This window comes from Amblyomma mixtum, chromosome 6 (assembly GCF_055824585.1).
Source record: "Amblyomma mixtum isolate Tamu chromosome 6, ASM5582458v1, whole genome shotgun sequence".
NCBI classification, from domain to species: domain Eukaryota; kingdom Metazoa; phylum Arthropoda; class Arachnida; order Ixodida; family Ixodidae; genus Amblyomma; species Amblyomma mixtum.
Window position 1 is genome coordinate 26642460 of NC_143017.1, and position 20871 is coordinate 26663330.

General features: G+C 47.9%; 2 protein-coding genes across 5 annotated transcripts in view; both read right to left on the minus strand.

The window, feature by feature from the left end:
• The window catches only part of Fas2 (neural cell adhesion molecule fasciclin 2), a 131696-nt gene that overhangs the window by 15966 nt on the left and 94859 nt on the right, over positions 1-20871 (minus strand). For 3 of the 4 annotated variants that reach the window (XM_089547702.1, XM_089547704.1, XM_089547703.1), the window contains exon 12: positions 17562-17754. In XM_089547702.1, the coding sequence (XP_089403828.1) occupies positions 17562-17754 (193 nt within the window). Of the gene's footprint in view, positions 1-6246; positions 6289-17561; positions 17755-20871 lie in introns of all 4 variants that reach the window. The other variant, XM_089547705.1, reaches the window with a different exon arrangement.
• On the minus strand, positions 14103-14846 carry LOC149338463 (uncharacterized). The gene has a single exon (XM_089547706.1). The coding sequence runs from the start codon at positions 14810-14812 to the stop codon at positions 14138-14140; it is 675 nt and encodes a 224-aa protein (XP_089403832.1). The 5' UTR covers positions 14813-14846; the 3' UTR covers positions 14103-14137.

A 20871-nucleotide genomic window follows, 5' to 3' on the forward strand; every position in this document is an offset into this window, starting at 1 on the left:
AGGAAGTGAAAGAATGAATCGTAAAAAGAACTGTTACAAAACACAGCCCCAGCGTGCCTTCTGCTGAGCAGCATAGCACACAAGCAAAGCGTTTCTGGCCACAAAAACTACCAATAACTGCACAGTACTGCCAAGAGAAATGTGCACACCGATGAGGCGGATAGATAAGGGAGAGGAAAATCTGAGGCAGGCAAGCCTCATCATGCACATGCTTGCCACTGTGCCATCTCTGAAGCAAGGCGGGGGAAAACACTGCTGGTAGATGATTTCATATAATCCATGTGTAATCCATTCCATATTGTGTAATCCATTCCATAAAATCAATTCGAGTCCACTTGAAAAAGTGATTGTGCCCGAAACCACCGCTTCAAGCTGTGCTCAGTAAAAAGAAATGAAATTCCAACAATGTGAAAATTAGCAGCGCAACCTTGTCAAGCAAGAACTAAATACATGTGACAACTGCCAATTGTTCAGACAGCTTTGCTTTGACCTTCTACGAAAATTCCTTCAACTGTGACCCTGAGAAAAAGACTATTTCGGCCAGTTCAGCAGCTGTGAATATTAGTAGTATTAGGAAAGTAGCACAAAGACCTTCAGCAATACGCTACAGCAACTACCACATAGATTGAGAAGGAATGAAATGTAAGGAATGAGGAAAAGCATTTAGAAAGAATCTGACAGCCTCAAGAAATAATAATTGTAAGCCTTGCAGACCTGTACAGTTATTAGTAATAGCTCTACAGACTGTTGCATTGCTCAGAGTGCCTCATAAAAAAGCTTTTCCTGGCTGAACTCCTGGCTTGTTCAGGCCCAGATTTGGCGCAGAGGCCGTGTTTGGCAGCAATTTTTTTATTTGCCATGAAAACCCGCATATAATATCAAGTTTTTCTCCAGATTTTAGCATGTGAAATTTCCGCCTCGCATTATATAAGGATCCAAACAATTTTCAGCCAAATTTGCAGTTCCAGACTCGCTATTATTCAGCACTACCACAATCGAGCTTCCAAAGAGGGGAGGTGCTAACTAGCAGTGGAGTCTGTTTTCGGTGGTTTTGATTTCGATGCAATCTCAACACATTGACCTCGCGATGCCCATGCTACTGGAACTATCGGAAGCAGGACAATCACACCTAACACCATTTCGGGACCGTGAAAGCAGTAGTCGGCTGTTTTTAAAAGGAAAACAATCATACCTGCCAAGCTATGATATGATCGCGTCAAGCTCTGCTACATGGGCTGGATGAGGTAGGGGGAGCCTGCCACTAGATGGCTGAAATGGGCCTCAGCCCGTTCTGTAGTTGCGTAGAGCAGGCACTCAAGGTAGCATTCCCGAGGAGCTCGTTGGTAGTGCTTTTATTAAATGAAAGATATCAAATGCGCTCAACGGTACCGAAGAAGATTTTCTATCGAAAGGTATGCCTTACAGAGGACTCTCGGAAGACGGTGCACCCAATGACAATTACTAGAGCCCCGACTCCGAGGACACTTCCTGGGCACACACGTTGCACGCTTGCATGCACGAGCATATGCCGGAGCCGGTCTACCCGTGCGCACGGTGCGAAATGCGAGCAGGCGCCCTGATCTGTACACGCCAGATATTGGCACCCGCGTTGCCATTGAGCGTAAGCACCACAAGCAGCACACCAGTTTACAAGCTATGGTGCGATTGTCCAACGCAGAGAGATTCTGCATGCTTTCTTTTTTAGTTGTTTATTTTACTCCTTGGATCTGTAATATGTACTTTTGCATTTGTTCTGCTTGGATCAGCAACGTGATCTGCAGTACAAAATTAACAATTGAAGGACCGTGATTTTCCTGTCAGTGCTGCTGTTTTCCTCACTGCGTGAAATTCACTGATCAAGCGCGTCAGCGCAAGAGAGGGAGCAAACCAGTGCCAAGCATATGGAGGCGAGTGCTCTTTTCCGACACATGACGCTGAGTGGTGCTGGACGAACAAGCGTGCGGCGCATGCGCCTTGTGTGTGTCCATCCAGTCCTCGATTAAAGCTTGGAATGCAGTGCAAATAAATGCTTTCGATGAGCTTTCCACACTCGCGTTATGTGCAGACGAAAACTTCTTTTCCATTTTAGCTATCCCCATATTACACCCCGTATTGTATGCAGGTTCGTATCATATAGGGCTTTTTGTGGTATACTACGTTTTGGTTGGGTACTTCCCTTATGAATGAAAACCTTACAGGACTCTTACCCTTCTGTAATATGAGTTTCAGTGACAGCTGCTTGTGGTGCTGAATATAATACTGTTTCATCATCATCATTATCAGCCTGACTACGCCCACTGCAGGGAAAAGGCCTCTCCCACGTCTCTCCAATTAACCCTGTCCTTCACCAGTTGTGGCCACCGTATTCCCGCAAACTTCTTAATCTCATCCGCCCGCCTAACTTTCTGCCGCCCCCTGCTACGCTTGCCTTCTCTTGAAATCCACTCTGTCGCCCTTAAGGACCAGCGGTTATCTTGCCTTCGCATTACATGCCCTGCCCAAGCCCACTTCTTCCTCTTGATTTTGACTAGGATGTCATTAACCCGCCTTTGTTCCCTCACCCACTCTGCACTCTTCCTGTCTCTCAACATAACACCTATCGTTTTTCTCTCCGCAGCTAATCAAGTTAATAAACATAGCAGCAATGGAGAGTGAAGCTAGGTGTCAATCATATTCCTGACTAACAATCACAAATTGTTTACTTAGAGTGCTGACAGTTACAAAGAACAGCCTGAGGTCAACTGTAACAAAGACTGAAATTGAATGAGAAGTGGACACGGCAAATATTTCAGCTCGTCGTAATTTACTTTTAGAACTGAGTGAAAAGAGAAAAAAAAACCTTAACTGCAGCTGTTCATAACTGCGTATGTGTGTGATTCCAGAGCTCTACATGGCACTGCCAATAGCAACTGTGCTCCAGCTAGACAATATTAAAATGGCAGATTTTGGTAAACCTGGTAAAAAAAACAAAACGAAACAACCACCAATACTGATGGGCCCCATTTCGGTTAAAAAGTGCACAACATTAACGCTTCAGCCTGAGTCATCTCATGACCACTTTCACTGAGGAAGCCCATACCACAGTAACCTCCTGACAGATGGCGTTCGTGCAGCCTCAGAAGACTGCAGCATCATCCAATTTTGGGCCTAATTGCGAAATGACAACATGGCGTTTGAAATCAACCGAGAGACACTGAACCTCTAGTTTGGAACCTTAAGGAAGGATTCAAGGATCGAATCAAAAATTTTGAAGAACAAAATTTGATTTTAGAAAACACCAGACTTGGTATCTATAAAGTCTTTTTTTATTTACATCCCGAAAAAATTTCCTCAAGCAGCCGAGAAATTACTTTAAAAAAGTGTTTTTGTGGCTGTAAGTAGCAGAAAGCTGGCTGAAATCTCCATGAAAATGCCAGTTCTCTCAAAAATTCAGGGGGCACTTTGACTCTCTAAAGTGCTGCAACCTGGTGCACTGTTTGGCTTTGACTGCGAGACTGTTTGTGCTGTACTAGTGCTTTATTTGACTACATACTTTGACTACACATTACAACTACACACTTTGACTGTCGACTTTGAGCACGACTCTCTCTCTGCTTCGATGGGTTCGGTTGTATCCGTGGCTCTGTTCGCAGTAATGAGGTATGTAATGTGGTCACCCACGGACTCCTTACGCCCCGTCAGAGACGACGACAACTATTTTATCAGTTGTCAGGTGCTCCAAAAGGGGGCGTCAGGCATTCGTGGGTGCTCTCATTACTTTGGATCTGCACACTCTGACATCATAACCACTTCGACCAACAGAAAAGCATGACACCTCTGCTGACACCCTTCTATCGACAACAATGAGGCATTAACCCTTTGAAGGTTTTTGCCGTATATGTACGGCGGCGGTTTTCTGTCCCGCAAGGTCTTTGCCGTACGGGTATGGTTTCGATCTTCCGTTTGAAATTTTGCGGCAAAAGAACAATGCGTGCTCACTGGGGGGTGCTGCCACCTCTTAGGACTTACAAGAAGTGTTTGAATTTTGTGCTGCCTTCTTACGGAGATAAGCAGAACTTATGTCTAGCTTTAGCGCAGCAGCACAGACTGCGGCAACACCCCTTTTGTAGTTTTGGTTTCGCCACGTGATCGCAATGGAGTCGCGCGAAATTTGAGTTTTCTTTTTGTCAGCACTATCTTGCAGGGGCTGCCGAAGTTGATTTCTATCTTTATTGGCACTGCTCTTAGCTTGCTTATCACCGTTGCTCCCGAGGTATTCTCACCCTCTGTGGCAACACGCCTCCGCCGCGGGATCGCACAGAGTCGCGCGAAACGTGTTTTCTCTTTGTGGGCACTGTTTTGCAGAGGCGGCGAAAGTTGATTTCTGTCTTTATTGGTGCTGCTCTTAGCTTGCTTATCACCCTTGCTATTCTGTTCTATTGAACATTTTCCAGTTGTGAGTGATGCTGTCACCAAAGTACTGTTCCTAGTTTTTTTTTTACTATTTATTCTTGATTATATACATTTTGTAGATTCAAGATCCGCAATAAAGTAATTTGACCACCTGGGAAAGTTTTCTTCAAAATAATTCGAACCTCAAAGGGTTAAAGGCTCTCGCCTTAAAAGTTTTCGATTTGACTGCCCTGCTCGCAGAAAGCATAGCATGACAGTAATTTCATGGATTTCCGTGCACTTTGTTGCATTGTACTCTTTGATAAATTCTTTATGCAGTGATGTTCCTATACTTCTGAAGTCATCATCACCATCAGCTCGACTACATCGACTGCAGGACAAAGACCTCTCTCATATCTCTATCTAATTAACCCTTCCTGTGCCATCCTATCCCTGTAAACTTCTTAATATATGAAGAGACCAACTTCTGAATTACTTGCTCATTTTCCCCTCTGTCACTGATTTGGCATGATGATAATGAGGCCATTATGCAAGCATGGATACAACATTCTCACAGAACAAAAATCAGGCTTCTAAAAATATTTGGAGAATGTCACCGTATCAAGCATTCCTTTAAGTAGAACGTAAGAATCACAGGCTCCCACCGTGTTTTGTTGTCACATGAGGCTTTCTGCAAGTTTAGTATAGCAATGAAACATGTAAAAATTAGCGATTTAACTATAGTCAGATGCAACTTAAAGGTGCAGTGAAGAGGAATCTGAACTCGTTTTTTTTTTTTGCCGCGAGAACTCAATCTACACGTTCCGAGCATTCTTAGAAACGTCGATTTATTGCCCTGTGTGGCCGATTTCCCTAATTAGATCGAATTAACGTCCGGCTCCCGCCTTTTTTTTCTCCCCATACGGTGGGCGGAGTCCACCAACAAGTGGAGTGCCTTTCACCCAGTCCCGTGGTGGCTTGCCGCTCTGCCATCGGCGGAGTAATACGTAGTAACCGTAGTAGCAAATAGTCCGCATGTATTTTTATTTCTGGGGGCTTATTTTGCGGCTATATTATCTGCGAGTGAAACTATTCACGGAAACCTAAAAAACAAAATAAAGTGAAAGCAAAGCCTGCACGGAGCTGGCTGAAAGGCACTCCACGTGTTGGTCGACGCCACCCACCGTATACGGGGAGAATTAAAAAAGTAAAGGCGGGAGCTGGACGTTAATTCAATTTATTTAGGGAAATCGGCCACACAGGGCAATAAGTTGAAGCCTCTAAGAATGCTCGCAACGTGTAGATCGAGTTCCCGCGGCAAAAAGTTCAGATTCCTCTTCACTGCACCTTTAAGTCTGCAGTGAAGCTCCGCCCACAATCAGCCTCTGCGCGCAGAATTCCTCCACAACGAAAAAGTAGTCCACTGCTTAAACATTTCTCGTTACCTAAACAAGAAGCTCATCACAAGAAAAAATTATGAGCTCTAGAATTTTGATATGCGGATTGTTTGATATAGTCAAACATTAAAAAGCTGATTTCGTTTACAGCTGCGACTGGCCAGTGAAGTAACACAAAGACGTCGCAGATCGCGGCCCAGTGTTTGCAACTGCTGTTTTTTTTTTAAGTTGTATCCTACTATAATTAGGATATTTCAGTGAAATTTTGTACTTAAGCATTCAGTGGACTTCTTAACAAGCCTTCCAAATTTCATAGCTCTAAACTTTAGAAAAAATAACGGATTTCACCTCTGATCTTCACGTCTCCCCTTAAGAGTAGCAACACATGCAAGTGGTGTGGAACAGAGCAAAGGCAGGCAGGCACCATCCATGCATGCATAGCAGAGACACCAGAGAAGTAGGAAATGTGTGTATGTACCAGCAAAGTTTGGTGGGTTCACTGGTGTTTGGATGGAGGGATCTAGATGGGAAGGAGGGGAGAGAGACGGGAAGTGCGGGAAAAGAGAGAGAGAGAAAGAGATGCCCAAAGGTGAGGCACTCAAGAGAGAGGTAAGAGAAGACCCCCCCGGGATATTCGGGGGAGTAAGCTGCACAGTGCACATAGAGAAAGGAGAAATGCAATGTGTGGTGACTGGACACCAGGAAATAGAAGGGAGTGAGTCACCGGGACAGCCGGCCCGCCCTCCCTCAGTGCGGCAAGCCAGGTTTGAGTGCGGCAGGTGATGGGAGAGACAAGCGCACACCAGACCTCCCAGAAAAATACCAGAAAAGCGCACCAAGTTTCTGGGCACGGCTCCACAATGTGCTTACACCGTAAACACTCGATAACTTGTACATACCACAAAATATCGATTAAGTCAGAAGCTTTCCATTCACATGAGTACCCCGTGTTTGCCACTTCTCAAATTGAAAGGGTTTTCAAGTGAAATTCAAATACAAATGTTGAACAATGCCGAGTGAAAACAAAAGATCAGTGTCAGGTGGCGCTATATGCAGCAACCAGGTCGTGTTCCAAACCGATGGGTGACTCTGCACTTTACTTAATTTCGTACACAGTGTGCAAGGATGACGATGCTAGCACATCAATTGCATTGGCAACTTCCATGCCCGAAAAGTAGTTTGCCACATGTCCAAATTGACACAAGGATCTTTTTCTTTGCGACAAAGCTGTAACTGGCAACGTCCTGCATTTCACTTTACCCCTTACCACATTTTCCCCCTGCTCTCAGGACCTTATGGAGCAATACATGTGCCACACGCGCACAAGAAATGGCAGTAAATGCTTAAAGCTTTAAGTTTGTTAATGCCATTGTTTTCGGAGTTGGTGCTACACGTCCACATTTAATGCCAGTATCGAAAGTGAGGATGACGATAACGCTTGCAAGGCAGTCAAAAGTTTCATCTGAATGTAAACAGTGCTAATGAGCACAATATAACGGGAATGTTGTTCAAACGTAATGTAGAAATGTTTTTCCAGACAATGCGCCTGTTCTTGCTTTACAAGTCGAAAAAGTAGCCATAAACTCGCATGTCGGCACACGAGTCGAGAGTACCCGTCAAAAAGGCTGGTTAAAATGGTGCTCTTCGCATCGAAAATGTGGCATATATAGATGCTTCATCTGGCAAAGTTACGAATTAACCATTTGCTACTGGTTAGGAAGTTGTTGCTCATGCTTTTCTGCGTGTGGAATGGGAACAAGAGTACGCATTACACAGGCGAATGAGTTGTGGCGAACTCAGTAGGTCACGAATGACAGTAAGGATAATGCCATTAAATTTATGCATGTGACACCGCACGAATGCCATTAAAACTTCAGCCAGTAAGCACTTAATGGCATTAAATCTGGCCGTGTGGCACGGGTATAAGAGTAGCATGTGGAGGAGGCATACGCGGCTGGCACACGTATTCCTTCAGATTTCATCCACGGCCGAAAAGTAGTTTGCCATCAAAGAAAATTATAACCAGGTGGTTCTATAACAGAATGCCCGATAGCCTGAACGCCTGACTGATGCTGGCTAGTTGCCATCGCTGCAGGCTGGCGCAAAGCTTAGAAAAGCTAAACCAAAACTGTCGGACTGTTCTCAGAGCAGAGACAGTCCGTTTTTGTCACATCTGCCATCCCGCACATGTCAGAGGTGCGCGAGCAACTCTTTGACGATTTCTTTCCGCGCTGGCCACACCTGGAAGCGACCTCTCTTTGGGAGCCTTTCGAATTAACTGGTTTCAAGACCCCGTAGCGCCCGAATTAGTGAGCACCCGCCATCATAGCCTTATATGGGCATTGGCAGAGACCAAGCCAGTTGTTCGAACTGTCCATGTTTCTGAATTAAAAGGGGTTAAATTAACGAGCTTATACTGTATTAATAACCTATTAATGTGACTGTGCACATTTTCTTCCTGTGCTTCTCGTGCCTCTACACGAGACACTTTGTATTACTACTTTGTACGCGCTCTGTATAATGAAGTTGAAAAATAAAGCTAAATAGGAGGCTTTAGTATAAGTAAAGCCCCACCAGTAGACCGAAAGCGCCAGTGCCTCAATTACCTCAATACTGCTTAATTAAAAACATTTTGCTCCATTTTTACCGCCTTGAGTTAAGGGGGGACACACTGGTCTTGAAAAGAAAATTTTATTAATCTAGTCATAGTTATGAAATTTTCAGGGCACATGTATTTTTGTGCGCTGATTCTAGATATGTCATTTAATTTCATGTAACACAATTCCTTGACCACTTATGAACATTTTATGCAAGTATTTTGCGGAGAGTTTTGAACAAAATTTGCTGCAGAAAACTCGCTGAAATGTATGCCATTGAGTTCTCTTGACATGAAGGAATGCAATAAGGGTGAAATTGTCTTCCTGGATCTCATAGAACCTGAGTAATAGGGTACTGAAGCTGCCACTTCACACACAGAAATACACATTTTCCTTCTCATTTCTGAAGCGACAACTTCAAAAGTCTATAACTTAAGTTCTATGATAGGCAGGAAGACAATTTCACCCTTATTGTATTCCTTGGTGTCAAGAGAACCCAATGGCATACATTTCAGAGAGTTTCCCGCAGCAAATTTTCTTCAGAACTCTCCGCAGAATACTGGCATAAAAAGTGCACAAGTGCTCAAGGAATTGTTTTAGATGAAATTAAATGACATATTTAGAATCGGCACACAAAACTACATATTCCCTGAAGATTTCGTACCTGACTTCATTAATAAAATTTTTTTTTTCAAGACCAGTGTCCCCCCTTAACGAGGGTCTAGTGCACTCAGAGCCACAATCAAGGCAGCTGCAGTCTCAAGCCCAGTGTGGATTCACAACTGTGTTATTCATTCAGTTTTCGCTGGCTACAATAGTGACAACATATGCAAGGGTGACAATGACAAGGCTGCAACAGGTGACACACCCTGCAGGGTCTTATTCAGCGAATGACTTCAATGGTTAAATTACCTCCGATTCAAACACTGTCATGGCCATGGCCAGGACTGGCGTGCCTTGAGACATGTGGAGGCTAGCCACCCAAAAAGTACCTCTTGAGGGCTCCACATATCTCCTTAGTTATTTAGCAATACTACCCAGGTTACTGCAGGAAGGATACTTGGGGAAGTGAAACTGGTCACTATAAATACACTACAAATTTCAAATTACAAAGATACATGTAAAATTACAGTAGAGATAAGTATGAATGATCATGCAAGCAAGCTTCGAGACTGCCCCATTTATCAGGATGTTACGGGGTTCAGAGAACAGGGCTTTACTTGCATGGACTCTTTCCCTATGGCAGTACTTTACTGAGCAACATATTGTGACGGACTAGAAGACGACGAAGCGGGCAGTGGCATGGGCAGGAGCGCTCGTGCTAGGCTCGCAGACATTAAATCATATCATCGCCATCGGTCATGCAGTCCTTTCTTCATCGCTTGCCGTCACGTATCATTTGGTGTAAGGTGCTGGGTACCTTCTTCATCCCGGTCCCGGAGCTTAGGAGCCTGCTGTACACCGAGGTCTTCTGATGGAGAGCTCACGGATTCGCACCTCCCGGCGCTTCCCCAGCCTGCCAGGTATGCCCCGACGCCGCCGCTCTTCACCGCCCCCGCCCCAAGCCCCGACCAGAAGACACGACGACACAACGACCGCCGCAACTGACCTGTGACCCCACTCACCGCCCACATGAGAACCCACATGAGAACCTAGAAGACTTAACGACCTACGACCCCACTGAACTGAGACCGCCGCCACTGACCAGAGAACCCATTAACCACCGACACTCACACGAGAAACACGTACCCCAGCCCCTGCCGTTGGGTGTGTCCACGGGCCTCGACGTTGACTTCCAGAAACCGGTGGCTCCTCAGTCTTCGTGGACCTGGCTTCACCTGCTCATCATCTCTTTCATTGTGACGGCAAGCCCTTCATCTTCTCTTCTCTGTTCATACGTTCTGCCACGCCTATCGTCACGTCCTGCTTGTCATCGTCTGTGGCATTCTTCTAGTTCGCGCGATCGGGACGATCGCTTCGTGGCCCCGAGTCATGTGACGGACTAGAAGACGACGAAGCGGGCAGTGGCATGGCAGGAGCGCTCGTGCTAGGCTCGCAGACATTAAATCATATCATCGCCATCGTTCATGCAGTCCTTTCTTCATCGCTTGCCGTCACGTATCAATATATCTGTACAGGCGGACCTCATTACAACGAACACTGATATAGCGAATTATCAGTTATAGCGAACTAGATACGAACTTTGTTCGGTCACGCTTCACTTCAGTGACATTTATTCTTTTATAACGAAACCGAAAACGCAAGATCCACCGCAAAATCAGCTGTAACAAAGAAATATTTGGTTTTACGCGAGGCTCAGAACTCGAAAGGTAGCATAAAAAAACCAAATGAATATTGGAAGCCGATTCACTTTTTTTTTTTTTATCGTTTGAAAAAGTTTCGCCGTCTGGCACAAAAATTGCGCATTGGATGGTCGCGCCACCTATGAACAGAGTGCAAAAACTCTGAAAGCTCATGTGATGACAAAGGGCCGAAAGGTGGCGCCACTTGTCCAGTGGTAAAGAAAGGCAAGCGCAGCTACACTGACAACTTCGAGGCCGGCATCCTGACATCAGCACAGCGACCAGTCTTTTTCTTGCAGCGCTCGAAATGGTTTGGAAGAGGAAGGCGATCTCGCTCCAGACAAAGCTGCAGATATTGAGAGCTGTGGACAGTGGCCGCAACAAAAAGGATGTTGCATTAGAATTCGGTGTTCCCCCGAGTACGTTATCCACCATTTCGGCCACAAGGAAGAAGATTGAGGGCAACACCGAGGACGCCATAAAAGCCGACCGTAAGCGAGTTGGGCCTTGCCATCACCCGGACGTGGAAGCGGCTTTGCTTTCATGGTTTAAAGACGTGACGGCGCGAAACTTGCCGGTATCAGGAGCACTTCTTCAAAGGAAGGCCAACAGCCTGGCCTGCGCACTGGGGCATGACGGTTTCAGTGCCAGCAGCGGTTGGCTGCAACGTTTTAAAGACAGGCACGAGATCACGTGCCACACTTTGTCTGGCGAAGGGTACGCTGTCAACGCGCAGACATGTCAAAAGTGGCTGGAGAATTTTCGGCCTCTGCTCCAGGAATGCGACGAGTGCAATGTATACAACATCCACGAAACTGGCGTGTTTTTCAAGTTGTTGCCAGAGCGGTCACTGGCAGTGAAGAACAAGACCTGCCATGGAGGCAAGAAGAACAAAGACCGGGTGACTGTCGTTGTTGCCGTGAACATGGACGGCTCTGACAAAAGACGGCTCACCGTCATCGGCAAGTCTGCACATCCAAGGTGCCTGAAAGGCGTCCGGAATTTGCAGGTTGAACACACGCCCAACAAAAAAGCGTGGATGACGACCAAGCTTTTCGAGGAGGACTGGCTGAGAGCGTTCGACCAGGACATGGAGAGGCAGCACAGGAAGGCCCTGTTGCTCTTGGACAACTGTTCAACGCATAAAGTCTCGATCGTGCTGAAGGCAGTTCGCTTGCAGTTTCTGCCACCGAACGCAACTTCTGCTTTGCAGCCTTTGGACAAGGACATTATCCGTTCACTCAAATGCAATTACCGGAAGCGTTTGGTGACGCAACTGGTTTTCGACATCGATCGACATAGATCCACAACAATCAACATAAAGACAACACTCGAAATGTTGTGTGCGTCGTGGAATGAGGTGAGGCAGTCCACAATAAGGAGCTGTTTCGCGGATGCCGGTTTTGTTTTGCCTGCCGCCAAAGACGAAGTGCAGCCCGAAGACCAGGCAGAGCTGGACAAAACTTCGGACCAGCTGGCACTCCCAGGAGTCGCATTTGAAGATTTCGTTTCGGCTGATGAGAGCTTGGCCGTGGCGCCCGAGCTGACGGATCAAGAAATTGTGGATCGTGTTTTGTTGCCTGAGGATAACAGCAGCAGCAATAGCGAAGGCGATAGCGAATGTGATGAACCACCGATGAGCACTGCGGACGCGGCAGACATGGCCAGGAGGCTGAAAGGATATTTGGAAAAACTCCCGACGACCAAAACTGCTGACGTAGAAAAGGCCTTCTTGAGCGTGGACACTGTGGAAAACTTCATTCTGCGCAGTGCTGTGAAAAGCCACCAGACGAAGACAACATCCTTCTTCAAATGAATGAGTGCAGACCTGTTTTTTCAAATGAACCTTGTTCTGTTGTAATTTGACCTTCCCACATTCCGGCCTATTTTGATTGAATGCCACAAGGAGACAGGTAAGGATTACCTCGCTTGTAGTGGGTTCAAAGCCAAGTATAATGCATTTTCGTGTCTAGAATATTTGCACTTGTCAGGGCCGATATTTATGTCAACTGTTACAACGCATATCGGATATAACAAACCAATTTACGGTCTTGATGCTACTTCGTTATAACGAGGTTTGACTGTACCTACATGCACTTTTTATTTGTATTTTAAGATATAAAGCATGCAGGCTGACAAAAGCCAGCAGTATTATCTAACATAACCAAGTGTTACTTTTAGCAAAGCATTATCTAACACGCAATTTCACTGTTTCAATGTTATGCTGCACCGCATATTCAACGCGCAGTCGAGCCCGGATATTTCGAATTGGCTCGCAGATTATCCCCTTGGAATTCCTATGTAAAGGTATAGGAAAATCGCATAGTACCGTAAAAACCTGCGTATAATACGAGGTTTTTTCCCCATAATTAGCGTCCTAAATTTCCGCCTCGTACTATTTGCGGATCCGAACAAAAATTTTCGAAGTTGCTCGAAGTTTTGGTTTCTTTTTTGCGGCGTGGCTACGGCTTGGCTTTGCTATTGGCGCGTGGCTACAGCTTGGCTTCGTTACTCTCGACAAACGACGTGACTATGTCGTTTCTATGTTGATCCGTTGGGTGCGCCGGGGGGTCGCGGTGTGCCATGCGCCTGTTGACAACACACGTGCTCGCATGTAAGGCACGCTTCGTGAAGTGGATATTGTTTTAGGGAGCACGATGTCACGGTCTCGAAAACAGTACTCGGCTACTTTCAAGCAATTTTGGCTGCGGAGAACATCGGCAACGGCGCCGCCGGGAGGCAGTTTGGTGTCGTTGAAGGAAGCATTCGTGGATGGCCACAACAGAAAGAAGCGATCTGAATAAATGTCTTCTATGAGCTTGTGTTACTCGTATTATACGCGGGTGAAACTTTTTTTCCCATTTCGCGTCTCTAAAACTTAGCCTCGTATTATATTCGGGTTCGTATTACACGCGGATTTTTACGGTATATCAAACTCCAATTTCACTGGTCATTCGATACGTCGAATGGTGCACAGCGCCCCTGCAAATGGAGCTTCTAGCGGCCCTCTTCAATTAGTGTTTGCATGCAGAAGCGGTGGGCATGTGCCGGCAGCCCTAGAACTCAAACCACGTGATGAGGGGAATGCGCTTGGGGGTAGCTTTCAGTACCTTGTATTCATTTTCTGTGCCACATCACTGATATGTGGTGAAGCCAACTGAACCAACTAATGGCTAGCAGCAGCTCTCGCCTGGCGTGCTTCACTCACTTTGCTGCTGAAGTAGTAGCAGAAACCAAAGGGAGCTTAATTTTGATATGTTTATTCTATTTACAGTGCACTGGTAACAGGATAAGACACCCTGTAACAGGCAATGGCTGTACTCCATTTCATACGCACTGTCAACTCTACAAAAGCTAGCGTGCCTGCTCAGGCAGAAACCCGGTTAGAACTGGGTTTGAGCATAAAATTTGACATATTAAACAAATTCCGGAAAATCATGCCGTTCGTTATAACCGGGTTTGACTGTAATCAAATAGAGTCGATCCTGGATATACAGTAAAAGCTCGTCAATTTGAATTCCACGGGGCCGCCAGGCCAGTTCAAATTAACCAGAATTCGAACTAATGAAAGTGAGCAAAAATGGACGCGTTTGAAGCCCGGAGGGCATGGAAAACATTCACCAAAAAAATCTGTCATCTTCTTCTGCTTCTTTTCTCTGAGAGCCACAGTAGTCGCTCGGTCTTCCAGCGCGCGAATGCTACGCAGGGAGTCTTCTTCCCCCTCTTGAAAGCTGAAGAAGAGGCGCGCGACATTCAGCGCTCCCATAACTTCCGCCGCGGATGGACGCACGGGCTCTAGCTCCTCCTCGTCTTCTGCCTCTTCTGGGACAGACTGCTCGCCAACAACTTCAGCGACAATGTCATCATCACTTCGGACACCGCACACTGCTGCACCGCTGTCTACCTCGACGTAATCGGCAAAACTGACTTCCTGAAGTAGAGCACGCACAGCCGCAGGCTCCTGACTTCCGTCATCGCCACTGTCTTGTATATCTTTGGCAGCAAAGCCACAGTGGTGGAAGCAGCTTGCAATTGTGGACGGTGTGACCTGCTTCCATGCGCGCACCAATATGTGCATTCCTGTGAGCAATGTGATGGTGCTGCTTTTATCGTTCTCCGTGCACAAAATCATGCGCTCGAGCATCTGGCACCTATAGAAACATTTGATGTTTCTAATGACACCCTGGTCCATCGGCTGTAAGGCCGCGGGCAGAAAGACTAGCCTTGTGGCTTTCAGCTCGGCGTCGACTTTGTGTTCCAAGCAGTTGTCCACGATGAGGAGAACTTGTCGTTTGGCTAGCTCCATCCTACGATCGAACCTGTGCAGCCATTTCTTGAACAAACCGCCCATCATCCACGCCTTGTTGTTGGCAGCATATTCAGTCGGCAGTGTTCGGATGTTCTTGAAACACCGAGGCTTATGTGCCTTCCCAACTATAAAAAGTGGGATCTTCTCCGTCCCGGTCATATTAGCGGCGACCAAAACAGTAATACGCTCTTTGCTGCGCTTGCCGCCAGCGCAACTGTCCCCTTTAAATGTTATAGTTCTGTCAGGCTGAAGCTTATAAAATAAATCCGTCTCATCAGCATTAAATTCATCTTGTGCCGAATAGCTCTCCAAGTACTGCTGCAGGGCACCGCTTCGCCACGTCGCACACGTTTCTGCGTCCACTTCTTTTGCTTCTCCGGACAACACCCGGAAGACAAGATTATGTCTGTCCCTAAAGCGGCGAAACCATCCTTCGGAGGCGACAAAATCTTGGACATTCATGCGCAGGGCGGAATCGGCCGCCTTCGCCATAATAACTGGGCCGCTCAGTGGTACCGTACTTACTCGCGTAATAGGCGCACTCGCATAATAGGCGCACCCCTAGTTAGGGCGCGAAAAATCAGATTTTTTTATTTCCGCGCATAATAGGCGCACCCCGAACTTGGCACTGTGATCAATACTGTATTTACACGATTGCAAGACGACGCCTCGCCACCCCCCGCTTCCCAATCTTTATTTTAACAAAGTTTTTGCTGAACTACTGACTACTAGTCCCTACTAGTGCTGCTGCCGTCGCAGCTGCTGCGGACCCACAGCACGTACAACGACATCGCGTAGAACAGCCGCACACAGTTTTCAGGGATGCTCACTTTAAACGTCTGTTTGGAAAGCTTCATTTCCAGCCGGAAACGTTCCCGACTTAGGCCGCGAAAACCTCGGCACTTGGAGTCGCGTACGAAAATTTAGGGACGCCTCAGTCGCAACTGCCGCACTTCTCGGCCAAGTCGTATTTTCCGACCTGCCGCACGCTTGCCGCGTTCGAGAGCAAACTCCCAGCCGTGTAGCTGTTAAGGTGCTTGCCCGTCGAGCTAAAACATCAACGCTCCGCGGCAAAGCCATAAACCACGATAACTATCGCGCTACCGCAAATCACGGCACTTGACAGCAACAACAACAAAAAAAAAACGAGCTGGAGATGCTGATGGCGATATAGATAGCGAAAGCTCGCGGCGGAGGAAAACGATGATGATGATGAGCTTGGCCTTGGGCGCCCTCCGTGGGCGGCGTCTGGAAGCTCCTGTGCACGTGTGTGGCCTCCGCGATCAAGCGCCCGTTGCGCGCAGCCGGAGCCGATCGCGGAGGCCTCGGCGCGTGCATTCCGAAAGTTTCGGTGCGGCCCTTACACGGACTTTTTTTTAAACATTTTCTTCGCGAAAACGGGGTGCGGCCCGTACACGAGTGCGTTTACGCGGTGTGTTCAATTTTGCGAGTCGAAAAATTTCCGGAAATTTTACCCCGCGTAATAGGCGCACCCCGAACTTTGAGCCGGATTTTCTGGAAAAAAAGTGCGCCTATTATGCAAGTAAATACGGTATATCTGCGCTTCGCATTTCCTTCACCCACGTGATGACAGCAGTCTCAATTTCGGGATACTTGGCTAATCGGAGCCTTTTCCTGCTGCTGGCGAAATCTTCTGCTTCGTAGGCATCCTCGACAGCCTTTCGATTCCGGACGTACGTCGACAACGTGCTTGGTGGAATCCCGTGCTTCTTCGCAATTTCCACTTCGCTGGCCTTCCGTTCGTCCACTTCGCGTAAAATCGCAACTTTCTCCTTCACCGTCTTGGCGCACTACTTCCCACGCGAACACATCTCGCGGACACAAACTCACTGCAAGCGATGTGCAAAACGAGGGCTGACGAGTTGCAACTACGCTGTTTCTCGAAGCAGCTGCTGCACAAAAGACCGGCTGGTACTTGTTCCAGCACAGTAGCGGCGCCCCGATGGTTGCGCCATCTATCGTTCTGCCATGAAAGCTTCCAACGATGGTTTCCAACAGCGACGCTTGGCGGCGCGCAGTTTGAATTATCGGTGGCGGCGCCAATTTTTGAGTGAATTAACGAGCTGTTAAGCGCATAGACTTCTATGCACTGCAGATTGGCCCACGACGACTATTTCGAATTATCCAAAATTAACGAATTGTGAATTAACGAGCTTTCACTGTACTGAACTCTGAAAGGCATTGCGATATATTTTGATATTTCAACAATCCGATACATAAAACATGGCAACAAATTACCTTATCTCTCACGCTGAAGCACAAATACAGCACACCCACGCCGTTGGTCTAGTTTCTCATGCCCTTCCCCAAGCATCCTCCAGGGCACTGTGACATACACCTGCACCAACTCCTTTTGCATGTAACACGCCCTGCCCAATCCCTTTCTTTCAAAATCTGCAAAAAATGAAAACTCAGGATACAAACAGCTGCACGCAGGCATGCACCCTGCATTCTTTTTTTCTCTCCTGCCTAGCACTCTGAAAACACGACGCACAACAACACCAGTCCAGGGAAAATGGGGGGGGGGGGGGGGGGGGGGGGGGGGGGGGGGCAGTCCACTTACCCCTGGCAGTGAGGAAGACCAGGCTCTCGGGCTTGCTGTACCCAATGTCGTTGTAGGCCTCGATTTCGGCCCGGTAGTAGCTTTCGGGTGAGAGGCCCCGCAGTTCCACCCGGGGCACGTTGTGCCACTCGGTCACCTGGATCTCCCTGGGATCCCCGACCCGCACAAAGTTGTTGCCTGGCCGCTTGTCCACCTGCGAGCAAGGAAGGGACTCAAGATACTCAGGATGCCACTGACAGGCTGAGCAATGATATATTGCTAACACACAGGCACTTCTTATATCCCAATCAAATCTGGGGCGCGATTACGAGAAATCGTCTCAATTTTGAGACTCTGACGTCAAAATGACGACACCGCGAGTTGTTGACCGCGGAATCAACCAATTAGCAGCGAGGTTGTGGTGTCTAATAGTAGGGTTCCACCCAGGAAGCATTTAGTTGCGCAATAAGGGACCGTATACTAAAGTTTTGCTGTAAACACGCCGTTAATAATTTGAAGAATGTTTTATTTCGCTAACAAACTATGTTTCAAACTCAACGACATGAAGCAAAAGAAGAAGCGTCCTCAATTTTGCAATTAAGTTTGCTCTTCAGTCACTTTTGCTGCCGCGAGGGTGCGCTGACGCTGGAAAAGCGTCGGTAGCGGCGGCTAGGCGGCGTGAGCTGCCGCCTGATTCAACCGATTCAGCCTTATCCCTCCACGCACATATTCAGCCATCGTAAACATGGCAGCCAGAAAAAAAATCAGCTGATTCGACGGCTGTCCTCTTTTTTTACACATTACGCAGAATCAAAGTACTGCGCAGACGTCTTAAGTGCGCGGAAAAATCTGTTTAAAGGCAGTGATTGCTACGAGTCTGCCGAGAACAATTTGGAAGGAGCGCTTGGCTCGAAAACCGGCGAAGGCAGCTTCAAGGCAAGTTCACACTGGCGAGTTGCAATCGTCGCGCTAGTATTCTAGGCGACCGATTTCGGTCAATTAGTTACGGTTTGCGAAGCACATGTAAAGCGGGGAGGGAGCGTAATAAATCGATTTAAGCCTGTCGCGCGACCTCCGCGACTCGCCAGTGTGAACTCACCTTGCTGCTATCGATGGCAAATGTGCTCCAAGGGCGATGCGTGATTATATTTATTTTTGTTCAGAAAATACCCGGCGACCATGAATAATCACACTGCAGCAACTGCCGACACACGGGAGCAGACCGGTGCAGCTGCTGGGAGCTTGCAATCTCACTGCGGGAATTAAGGCCGGCACGCGCCCGGTCACTGCGCCAACAATCACTCACGACGCCCCGTAACCAACACATGCCGCCCGCTTCGGGTTAAGCACTTGACATTCGTGTTGGTGTTGTTGCCGTTCCGTTCGGATGATGCTCGGATGACGCCGCCGGGGATACTGCGGTGGCGAAAGTTTATGCGAAGGAAGTCCTCCTTCGCCGCCGCCTTGTCTTGGGGGTCTCGTCGGAAAGCGCGCACCTTCTGTGACTTAACTTTGACAGTGGTCTCCGCAACTCACCGCAAACACTTCCACAGTCGGTTGGGCTACGCCGACGTTTACTTCATTTCCTACGGTGTCTTGAAACCCACCGGCGGCGAAGGCGCGCACAGGCACTTGCCGCTCCACTGACCGCGCACTCACCCGCACACCTCCAAGTTCAACGGCGAGTTCGTCGCACAGCCGTTATGCTCCTTCCTATGTCAAAACGTCGAAACAACTCGTCCGGCACGTCAAAACCGCCTTCATGCACCCTCTTACACCGTTGCTCGCGCGGCCACCGGCCATGTAAACAACCGCCATTTTCTGTCTCGAGCGGTTTGAGATCACTCGTTCCAGTCTCAAAAAATCGTCTCAATCGGCTCGCATAATTAGGCAAGCAACGTCACCACTTCTGGCGCACTTCTGACGTCGGCCGTTGACGCAAAAAACCAATATGGCCGCTGGTCACGACCGACCAATAGGAACGGGGCAAATGAGACACTTTTTGAGACACTTTCCGATTGAGACGATTTTGAGCAACTCGTAATCGCGCCCCTGATCCCGAATGAACTCGGAGTGTGTTTGACACATGGTGCTCCTACACATTTCCACCTGACCCTGATCAACAAGTTGGTATACACTAAAAACCAACTGGTGCTGCATATATAACGTATAACGCGCTTAAGGGCCGCACTTTTTTTTCCAAATTCGAGGGCCAGTTTGCAGGGTGCAGCCCACACATGAGATGTGCAGGGAAATTTTTTTTTGCAAGTAAGAACATGCCACTCAGGGAATGAGCGGCATTTATTCTGTGTTCAATCGTCACTCGCGGAATATTTCGACTCTTGATCTGGTGCTGCGCTCTGGTGCACGCTCATCCAAAGAAGCCGCGCAGCATGTCCGCTGTCAACGCGCAGCCGTTGTTCTGCACTTCCATCATGGCTTGCCTCTGAAAGCGCGGTTTTTGCAGCTAGTGTTTCTCAATGCATCTTTTTGGTCGCACCATCATTGGACGCACTCCTCGGTCGTGTCGAATTTCCTGCCCGCCGCCCATTTACCGTGTTCGAGAGCTAACTCCCAGCCATGTAGTTACTAAGGTGCTTGCCCATCGTGCTAAAACTGCAGCGCTCGGCGTCAGTAGGTGAAAGCCGCAATTATCACAACTACGGTGAACACCCTAACACGGCACAAAAGCAACAAAATGCTGGAGCTCGTGATACTGATGCCGTAAGGATAGCAGGAGGATGTGGCAAATAAAAAAGTTGATGATGACCATGGCCTTGGGTGCCATCCATGGACGACACTTGGAAGCTCTTGCGTGCGTTGCATGGCCTCCGCGATTAGCGCACCGTTGCTCACAACCGGAGCTGATTGCGAAGGCCACTGCGTGTGCATTTAGAAGGCTACAGTCGCCGACCGTTTATTCGGACCTCACGGGGACCGCGGAAATGTCCAAATAAACAGGTGTCCGAAAAAACAAATTCAGAAAAAAAAGAGAAAGAAATCGTTTATTTACATGCACTGGCTGATCCCGGGCTGGCGCTGCATATGTCTCCTCGCCCAACGCCGCCTCTCCTCCTCCTCCTCCTCTTCTCCGTTCCTCACCACCTCCTCTACTTGCCTCCTCCCCCACATCGTTTCGAGAGCCGTCGGGCCTCATCGCATCTGCACCGCTGCGTGCTACCACGGCGCTCTCGCGGGCTTGCTGCCGCCGGCCTGGCGTTGCATAAGTCAATGCTCACGCGCGCTTCAACGAAACGTCTTGATACTGCTACTCGGGGTTCAATAGACCCCTTTCGATGACAAAACACCGGCTGTAAGCCGCCCTAGGCTA

Bases quoted from the DNA above. Each gene is read 5' to 3' on its own strand.
- LOC149338463 (XM_089547706.1), bottom strand. From the start codon at position 14,812: ATGCTCGAGCGCATGATTTTGTGCACGGAGAACGATAAAAGCAGCACC.